The following is a 10,140-nucleotide window of genomic DNA, read 5'->3' as shown; positions in this document are numbered from 1 at the left end:
CCCCCCCCGTTACCCTGTGAACCCAAGCTGGAGATCAGGGGGCTATGCACTACTGAGCCCCTCAGTGAGGTGTCCTCAACCCTGAATAAGATCAAGAGGGGAATTTATTACCAATCACACCTCCAGCCAAGTCACCTGGAGCCCCTTGCTGGCTGATCTCAGCCTAGTGCCTGAGACCGAAAGGAGGGGTTGGGCGGTCTAACACTAAGGGCTGGGGCTGGGGTGCAGGTAAGGGACTTACCATGGGGGTCTTGGCTGCACAGGGCTGGGGAGAGTGGGAGAGGTGGATGTACCCCTTTCTTTTGGTGGCCACCCCTCCCCTGAGCCTTTTCCCTGCCTAGAGGTGTATAGGAGGAGTTGTGTGCCCCACCTGGAGCCGAGGGTCAGGGCTGAGGCCCCGGGGGGAGTGCCCGTGGGTCTGGGTCTCAGGACCCCCCCCCCCCCCCCCCGTGAAGGGGCTATATATATATATGAGTCCTACTGGTCTCTGACTTCTCACCCTTCCCTAACACAGCGCCTGCCAACATCTCCCTCAAGATCAGCTCCAAGGCTCTCGTCCACCAAGGGCAGACCACCCCCCACAAGCCCCTCGCAGATGTTTCCTGAGAGCTTTGTGCCTGAGGGAGGGTTGGGGTCCTACTGGGGAGGTGGGCTGGGGGCAGAGAAGGGCTGATCCTGAAAGTTAACTGTTCAGTGCCATTGAGGCCGTTCTGACTAATAGTGACCCTGTGTAGAGTTACTGAGGAGCGGCTGGTGAGTTTGAACCGCTGACCTTGCAATCCAGTACTTTGTCCTGCAGTACCACAGCTGACTTATTTAGGATCCCAGTTTCATTGGATTTCCTTGGGTGGGGGGCTGCCCCACAGCAGGTCCCCAACACAAAGTTTCACTGTGTGTCCTCAGACTGACCTGGGCTGGGCTCCACTCCACAGGGCTGGGTCTGTGTGACATCGTTGCCACCCATGTACAGAGTGGGTTGCTGGGCTCATGTCTGTCTGTGTGCATGAGGCAGCGGAGGGCACACACACAGAGCAAACACACATGAATCAGCACACTCATTCACACACAGGGGGCAGACCAGGGAAGCTTCAGCTGTGGTCATGCATGAGGCTGGGCTGGGAGAGGATGAGGGGCGCCCAGGCTATGTAGCCCCCCAGGACCCAGGCCTCTGGTCTCCACCTCTGCACAGCTTCTGCCAGCAAAGCTCTTCTCTGATTGTTGCTGAGGCCCCAGGGATAGATGAGAGGAAGAAGGCCCGTCTCCCCCCCACCCCACCCCCGCCTGGCTGCTCCAGGTCCCCCAGGAGAGGGGCTGGGGGGCGGGTGAGGCTGAGGCAGGAGAAGACTGGTGATGGGGGCTGGGCTGAGCTCCTTCACAGCTTCCAGGGGCTCAGGATAATGCCTGCCCTCTTGGGCCTTTAGTTTTCCCATCTGTACCATGTAGGGGCCATACAGGGGAGCCCTAACTAAGCCTGCAGACCCCAGAGTTAGTGCTGGTAATGGATGAAGGTCACTGGGAGGTGGGCATGGGGGCAGTGGAGTGGTGGTCCAGTGAGAAGGTAGGGCTGCCCGAACGTCCTTGGATGTGGGGGCTCCACTCTCCGATTCCAGAGGCTTGACAATGTGGCTGATCGATCGCAAGTCTCCAGTCTGGATTTTCCTCTCTAATGAGCCGCTGACGATGCTCGACTTGTCAGCTGCTGAGCACTGTCCAGGCTGATGAGGGGGCTCCAGGGATGATGGCAAAGGCTCCACAGAGCTGGGGGGCACCACAGGACGGGACTGCCCACAGGCTCCTCTTGCACATAGGGTGCTGGGCCGTGTGGGGGCCTCCCCAGACCTCCCACTTGGCTTCCCATGGTCGAGTCTCCTGTGATAATTGGCTGGTGGGCAGGCTCGGGGTAGTGGCAGGTGGGGGTGTGTGGGAGAATGGAATGGGGAGTCAGCTTCCAGCTGAGTGGGGGCTCAGATTCCACAGGTAGATCCTCGGACTGGATGGGTGCCGGTGTCCCTTCTGGGGTGTCTCCTAGGACAGAGCTGCCAGAACCAAGTACGTGGCTTTTCCCAGACGTGAATTCTCTTGGTAGAGGTCCAGATTCAGTGTGTGGTCAGCAGCACATCCCGCTCCGCACCAGCTTGAGGTGCCCGTAGCTCCAGGTGTTTCCTCTCTTGCAAGGACTGCTTTCAGCTGGGCTGCTTCTTGTTAAGGGTTATCAGCTGACTCATAGCGACCCTGTATAGGGTTTCCAAGGAGTGGCCAGTGAGTCTGAACCACCGACCTTGTGGTTTAAACCGACCAGTGCTCTACCGTACAGCTCCTCCCTAGGACTCCCAGTTAGGATTAGGGCCCTCCCATTACACAGAGAAACCCTATTTCCAAATAAGGACACGTTCACATCCCTTATTGGGTTACCCAAGGAGTCCTGATGGGCCCAGCCCTGGTCACGGTCTCCCTTGGATGCTTCTCCAGCAAACTCATACTCACCCTTCAGAGTTCGAATCCTGGTGCTCCCAAGAGGGCTAGACATGCAGACCCCAAGAACTGCTGAGAGAGCTACTCCCATCCCCTTCTCAGGGAGGGCAGTCTTCTTCTGTGTCTTGGAGCCCCTGGGGACACCAGTGTCGGGTAGGTGAGCTGAGGACAGGGGGTGAGGGGCAGTGCGGTGGCCTGGATGTGCAACTTTAGTGGACAGTGTGCACTGGCTTGAGAAACCCAGGCACCCTTGTCACCGGCATCCCAGAAGAACATCGGCTGTCCTGAAGCCGGCCCTCCTGGTACACCTCACTCCCACCAAGGCAGTGCTGTGTGCCCGGAGTCGGCTGTTGTTGGTGCGTTAACATTCATGCCACCCACCGTGCCTGGCCCTGTGTCCTTCCGCCCTGACCGTCTGGCTCGGGCAGACTCGCTTCTGCCCTTGGCTGGCCAGGGGCTGGTTGGGTACAGCAGGACCCATTCCCAGGGTGTGGGCCAGCTGCCTGTCCATCTGCTTGTAGGTCCTGTAGCCAGAGGGCAGCAGGCTGAAGGCCTGGAGCATATTTGATGGACACCAGTCACCCCGGGGCCTGCCTGCTCATGCAGATACCACTCCAAAACGTGGACAGAAAAGGCCGCGGCCAGAGAAGGGGCCCCAGCTCGGTGCTGCGTGGGGGTCCGGGCTGCATCCCTGAGGCTCCCACCCTCTGGGATGGGTCCCCCGCTCCTCCCCAGTTGCCGTTGTCCTGGAGGACCTTGGCTGTCTGACCCGACGTTGGAGGTTCTGTCTGGGCGTCTAATGGGGTCCATTGTTCCCCGCACTTTGAGGCTGTAATTTTCCTGCCAAAATGTTTTAGAAGCTGCACATGCAGAACCATTTTCAAAATTACAGAGAATTTCATTAGCCACAGGCTGTTCTGGGTCAGCGCTCACGTGTTGGCGGGTCAGCAGGAGTTACTGGTGATGGGTCTGGGCCCTGTTTTTGAATGGGTGGTGGACTTGAGAGGTGCCTCTGGGAAGAGGTAGAGTATTGGATTTTGTGTGTGTACTGACATGTGACCACATGTATGTGTGGGAGTACCAGTGACGTGAGTGGGTGTCTGTGACCATGTAACTGTCATAACACTGGTGATGTGTGTGTCTGTGACCAGGGATGTCTGTGGAAAGTTTGTGTGGGGACACCAGTAATTGAGTGGACATGTGTGACAATGTGTGGGGACACCAGTGATGTGAGTCTCATTATGATGTGACACTGGTGATGTGTGTGGGCGTCTGTGACACAGGTGTGAGGCGTCTGTCAGGAAGTGTGATGTGGTGACAGTGTGTGTGTGTGTGTAAGACATGGGGTGAGGCATCTGTCAGGATGTGTGATGTGTGTGACGTGTGTGTGGTGACAATGTGTGTGGGTGTGTGAGACATGGTGTGACATGGCTCGTCTGTCAGGAAGTGTGATACATGTGACATTATGTGTGTGTGATGTGTGTGGTGACAATGTCTGTGGGCATCTGTGATACAGGGTGAGCCATCTGTCAGCATGTGTGATATGTGTGACATGTGTGTGGTGTGTGTGTGATGTGTGGGCATCTGTGTCACTGGGTGAGCTGTCAGGATGTGTGATGGTGTGACTGTGCGTATGGTGACACTGTGTGTGGGTGTGTGTGATATGGGGTGAGTCTGTCAGGGTGTGTGATGGTGTGACATGTGTGTGTGGTGTGTGTGTGTGGTGACAATGTCTGTGGGCATGTATGACATGGGGGTGTGACATGGCTCGTCTGTCAGGATGTGTGATGGTGTGACATTATGTGTGTGTGGTGACGTGTGTGGGCATCTTGCCATAGGAACCATGAGTGGGGGCAGTGAGTTATGCGGTCCCTCCCTTCCCAGCTCCCTGGATGGACAGACACTGTCCTCCTCTCCTGCAGCTCCAGGCCGCTCTGCATCCTGTCCTTCCTGCGCCCTTCAGCAGCGCCCCATGGGGAGGGGAACAGACACTGCTCCCTTTCCATTGACAGAGGTGTCTGTGTCCTTGGGAGGCAGCGCCAGCCCCTCCCCCCATGCACTGTCACCCTGCCCCCCTGTGGCCTGGGTCTCTCATTTCCCTGGCTGTGGGTGAGTTGTCCTGCTCTGGGATCATCCCTCGTGGCCCCTCCAGGCTCCTCTGTGGGGGAGGCACCGTGCACCGGCAGTGGGTCTCTGTCAGCGATGGCCTCTGAGGCTCTTCTCCTGCTATCACTGGTGTGCCTCCGGGTGACATGAGCAGCCAGTACCTCTGTGGCCTCCCTTGTGCTGATGAGGGCTCCATGACGCAGTGGCAGCATCCCTTGAGATGGGTGTGACCCAGGTGGACCTCACTCCTGCCGTGTCGGCCTGACGTTCAGCACTGTGGACAGCGCCCCCTTTGCTTCCCTGCCACCTCCACCCAGAAGGGACTTCTCCCCTTATGTGGTCCCAGCTACCTGTCTGAAACTGTCTCTGGCCCACCCTGTGGTGAGGACCCCAGACCTGGGTGCCTGCACACAGCGCTGACCCTCCTTCCTTGGGGTCCTCTGCACCTGGCCATCTTGTACCTCCCTTGGATTCCCACTGGGCTCATGGCCAGTACCCAGGGTTCAGCATTTCCTCTGCCTAGTCTGGAACTGTGGTCCCCTGGACCCGGGGCACGAAGACCCTCCACTCTCCATGTGGGATGGGCGACATCCCCCCTCCCCTCCCCCCTTCTCTCCGCCTGGGGTGTGGGGCCCAGTGCTCTGGACCTGCCGTGCTGTGGGGAGGGGCATTTTCTCCATGCCAGGCTGGGGATTTTCCTGGGTTAGGCCTGGGGGGGTGGTCATACTGAGAATGACTCTCCCTCTGTTCCTTGTCTTGAAGGTGGATTGTGAGAGCCCTTGGTGGAGGCTGGCATGACCATGGGGGGGGAGGGTATGACTCCCCCTAGCCCCTGGGGTCTCAGCCTGTATCTCCAGAGCTTTATCCTCCGTTTTTTTGAGAGTTGATTTTTATCATTAGGAACAATTAGGAAATTCAGCGAGAGCCTGGCATCAGAGGTGAGGGTTAGGGTGCCAGTTTCTTAAACTCAGTGGATTATGAGAGATGTTCTGGGTTTGGACTTCCTGTGTAAGGTGGCTTTGGGGACAGGGTTGTGCTGTTTGGGTTCCGGGACTACCTCCTGATTAAAGGGGACAGCAGGCTTAACAGTCCAGTTGTGGTGCTTGATGGGGGTCTCCACAGCAGGTGTGGAGAGAGGCTGGGGGTGGCATTGACCCATTTGCACTCTCTGTCTGCACTGGGGTGGGTGAAGAGGTCCAGCGTGAGTGTGTGTGTGTGTGTGGTGGGGGGAGAGGGGCCTGGGTCTAAGGCATGAGGGGCAAGGATCATGGGGTGAGAGAGGGCTCAGAGGGAGACGAATGGTGGGGGCTACTTGGCAGGACAGAGTCCTGGTGTGGCGCTGTGGGTTAATGCACTGGACTGCAAGGTCAGCAGTTCTAGCTCACCAGCCGCTCCTCGGAAACCTTGTACAGGGTCGCTGTTGGTCAGAACTGATTCAGTGGCACTTAACACCACCACCGCCTGGCAGGACAGCGTGGGTCCACTTGGGGTCTGGACAGCAGGTGCCCTGAGTGGGCAGACTTGGAATCCTACAGGGTGGGTAGGTGGGAAAACCACCCCAGATGTCAAGGGAGACTGGGAGCCCACAGAGGTGAAGCCTCACCCGCGTGGGGAGTCTCGGGGCTCCGGCTCAGGGGTGGGTGTCGGGGTCCACTCAGTGACTCACCTTCTCTCTCACCCGGCGGTGCAGCTGGGGGGCTGCGGTGTCCTCGGTGTTGGCATCTGGCTGGCCGCCACGCAGGGGAACTTTGCCACCCTGTCCTCCTCTTTCCCGTCCCTGTCGGCCGCCAACCTGCTGATGGTGACGGGCTCACTGGTCATGGCCATCGGCTTTGTGGGCTGCATTGGGGCCATCAAGGAGCACAAATGTCTGCTGCTGGCTGTAAGTAAGGAGGGACACGGAGGGGCCCCCAGAGAACTGCTCAGAGAGGGGTGCGGCAGGACACACATGTGGCCTTACTGGGTTTTGCCTTCTCTGGGATGGGCCCTTGACACCCCCACCTCCCGCCTTGTCCTCACCTCCCAGTCCTCCACCCTGAGTGTGGGACCCAGCCATGGGTCATGGAGACAGACTTAGATAGAGATGTGTCAGTCCACTCCTGGGGACGTCCACCTCCGACAGACCTGTAATGTCCACACGGGGCCCTGAGCCCTGCTGGGAACCTTACCTGGGTGCCTCCCCAGCCTGGCTGAGCTGACCTCTTGACCATTTTGCTTCACTCCCCTGCCAGCGTGTTTCCCATCTGAATTCCCATCAGTGGGTGGGGCAGCCTTGGGGGGGCCACTGTTTGTGTGGCCCCTGTCCTTGTCTGACCTCTAGTGGGTGGGGTCATCTGAGCACACAGGTACTGACACCCCCCCACCCGCCCCACCCAGTTCTTCGTGATGCTACTGTTCGTGTTCTTGCTGGAGACCATCATTGTCATCCTCTTCTTCGTCTACACTGACAAGGTGAGTGGTACACACAGCTCCTCCCGTGTCCCATGGGCCTGGGACATACGCACACACGTGTACACATACTCACACACACAGCTCATCGTCACCACTCACAGGTCCTGACTGCGAGTTCTCCTACTCACATGACCTTGGTCATCTGAAATCAAGCCATTAGGCACTTTCACCGAAGTCTTTTACTGAGCAGTGCAGGGAGGCGGACACTTTGTATCCAGTGGTCACCTGACGTTCAGAACACGGCGATGACTCTCCTGTGATGGGTGCCTTGTGTTTTGGCTGTGATTTTGCTGTTTGAAATGGCGTCAAGAGCAGTGCTAAGCTGGAGGCTATATATTGTGCCTAAGTGCAGGAAGGCTGCGATGTACCTTTGCAGAAACAGGGAGTGTTCATGAACTGTGGCAGTCTGTAACCAGAAGACACATCCAACAAGATGATCTGTAGGCTGGTGGATGGAAACCTTGAGACCAGACGCTTAGCCCTGTATCTCCGCGGTGGACAGCTAGCTAGCTGTATGTTAGCAGTGGCTTCGTAGAACACAGTTATGTGACTAACGAGACGGCTGTAGGCGCTCACCTCCACACCCACCATGGAATGTCTGAGTGTTTCACAGTGGGCAGAGTGCCCGTGGACCTGAACCTGGTGCTTCCCACGTGAAGGTCACGCGCCCCGCTCTGCTCCCAGATTGACAGGTATGCCCAGCGGGACCTGAAGAAGGGGCTGCACCTATATGGTACACAAGGCAACGTGGGCCTCACCAACGCCTGGAGCATCATCCAGACCGATGTGAGTGGGCATGTCTCCGTCCCAGTCAGGTGTAAAGATGGGTGTGTGAGTGCAGTCTGGTAGGTGGGCCCCTCTGAGGGTGTAGTAACTCCCGTCTTTCAGAAACATGCAGCAGGCTCTGGGTTTGAGCCGGTGCTTGGACCATGAAGTTTGCCTCCAGCTAGGCAGGCAGGGGGGATCCCACCCTGGGGACTCTGGGGTGACCAGTACTGCCCTGCCCCCAGTTCCGTTGCTGTGGCGTCTCCAACTACACGGACTGGTTTGAGGTCTACAATGCCACACGAGTGCCTGACTCTTGCTGCCTGGAATTCAGTGATAGCTGCGGCCTGCATGCACCAGGCACCTGGTGGAAGGCGGTAAGACCTGGGGGGGCTAGGGTTAGGGTGACAGTGTCTGTGACATAAGGTGAGCCTTCTCACCCTGTGGGCTCCCCCTCATGCAGCCCTGCTATGACACGGTGAAGCTATGGCTGCAGCAGAACCTGTTGGCTGTGGGGATCTTCGGGCTGTGCACAGCTCTGGTGCAGGTACGTATGCAGAGAGGGCAGGGTGTGTGGTTCTGACATGGGCACCCCTGGAGCCAGTCAGGGCTGTGGGGAGCAAAACCTTTGACATCTCCTGTGTGAGAATCCCATGGCCACTTTTAGAAAGAGGCTGCAGACGGGCCTCCTCTCCTTGGCGCCCAGGTGGGTCGGCAGGTGGTCATAGACCTTCCTGGTGCATGCTGGGAGTCTGGGCCCAGGCCATTGTCTTCCCTCCTGCACACAGATCCTGGGCCTGACCTTCGCCATGACCATGTACTGCCAGGTGGTGAAGGCCGACACCTACTGTGCGTAGCCCCGCCCCCGCCACTCTGCCAAAGGACATCTCCACCATCTGTGCCCTCCCCAACAGGTCTGCCCTGTGGCAGGCTGGGTGCCCAGGACCCCAGCCCACAGCCCTGAGGAAGGCCTGAACCTGCCTCTAGGACTGAAGAGGACAGTGGCCTGTGAGGGGTCAAGTGGGTAGGGGAGCAGGGGACACAGGTCAGGGAGGGGGAAGGCTACGGCGCTTTTTATACTCATGTATCTCCAAAGCAGTGTTTTTATTCACCCTGTACCCCCTCTGGGAGCATTGGGGGGGGCACACCTGAGCTGACACCCAGGCCTCCTGTGACACGTGTCAAGCAGGCCTGGTGCTCCACATTTCACACAGGCAGCCATGCTGTATCTAATAAAGTTGGAGCAGCTGCCCAGAGTTTGTCATTGCCTGCCCAGCCCCTGCTCCCCACCCCAACCGACCTGCACAGGAGCCTCTGGACCAGGCGGGGCCCCAGAGAGACCCTCGGTGCCATGGTGGTGCTTCAGGGGAGGCGGCTGGAGGACCCCCACCTGGTGTTGTGTGGACATGTACCCCAAGCAGCCTTGGTGTCCACAGAGGAAGGCCTGGTCTGAGGGCAGAGCCGCCAACAGCCCTAGCCCGTCTGGATGTCCTTCAGTAGCTGGCCCCAGCCCTCTTACTGGGGGCCCTGATCTTGGGAGTTTAGCTCCATCCTCCCCCACCTGGCAGCGCCCAATCTGCCCAAGGCCGACACCCCTGGAGACTGTTCATTAATGCGGTGAATGGCTTCCAGGAGCCCCTCAAACTGAGTCCATCTCCTCTCCTCTTCCAGTGGTGTTGACTAGGTTTGCATGGCTGACCTCTGATCCTGAACAGCACTGGACCCCTCCCCACTTCTCTCATCCTGATGGATACCTGTCACTCAGGGCCCAGGTCCCATGTCTGTGTGAAGCCAGCACCAGAAAGGAAATGAGTGGGCTGAGGTTCCTCAGGGCCAGGGGACCCCATCCTGTTCTCAGTCTCCTCTTCACTGGCCCAGGGCACTGGCTAGTGACTGCCCATGGGATGGCTCATCTCTCTCCTGCTGCTGAGGGGTGTGCCTGGCCATGAATGGGGGAGGCTGCTGGAGGAACACTGGGCTTAGGGGGCACCACATGCCCTATATTTGGAGGGAGGCTGGATCTCTGCGTTCAGATGGGGGGGAGGGACTGATGCCTGCAGCGTCAGGACATATGGTCACCAGGATGCCCCTGGGACCCGCACAGCTCATGCCAGGGGTGGAGATCTTCAAGGATGACTAGGCTAGTGTTTGGATCTGCGGGCGACAGGCCAGCCATGGGGTGATCTTCCCCCAGGGTGTCCGATGGCTCTGTCTGCTGTAAGCCAGGGCAGGAACCAAAGTGTGGCTATCCCCCCACCCTCTGCACAGCAAAGGACAGAGAGACCTCCGTGGGGGCAGGAGTCCATGCCTGCCCAAGTCTGCTGTGTCCCATGCACTTGCCCAGGC

General features: G+C 58.5%; 1 protein-coding gene across 1 annotated transcript in view; it reads left to right on the top strand.

Moving 5' to 3' along the window:
* TSPAN4 (tetraspanin 4) overlaps positions 1–8,675 on the top strand; it is a 10,586-nt gene extending 1,911 nt beyond the window's left edge. The window contains exons 2-7 of the mRNA XM_006876974.1: positions 6,269–6,460; positions 6,955–7,029; positions 7,714–7,815; positions 8,040–8,171; positions 8,258–8,341; positions 8,583–8,675. Coding sequence (XP_006877036.1) covers positions 6,269–6,460; positions 6,955–7,029; positions 7,714–7,815; positions 8,040–8,171; positions 8,258–8,341; positions 8,583–8,651 — 654 coding nt within the window. The 3' untranslated portion in view covers positions 8,652–8,675. The remainder of the gene's footprint in view (positions 1–6,268; positions 6,461–6,954; positions 7,030–7,713; positions 7,816–8,039; positions 8,172–8,257; positions 8,342–8,582) is intronic.
* Positions 8,676–10,140: the final 1,465 nt, after the last annotated feature.

Source organism: Chrysochloris asiatica, unplaced genomic scaffold, assembly GCF_000296735.1.
Source record: "Chrysochloris asiatica unplaced genomic scaffold, ChrAsi1.0 scaffold00439, whole genome shotgun sequence".
In the NCBI taxonomy this organism is placed as follows: Eukaryota; Metazoa; Chordata; class Mammalia; order Afrosoricida; family Chrysochloridae; genus Chrysochloris; species Chrysochloris asiatica.
This window is presented reverse-complemented; position numbering and strand designations above follow the sequence as displayed.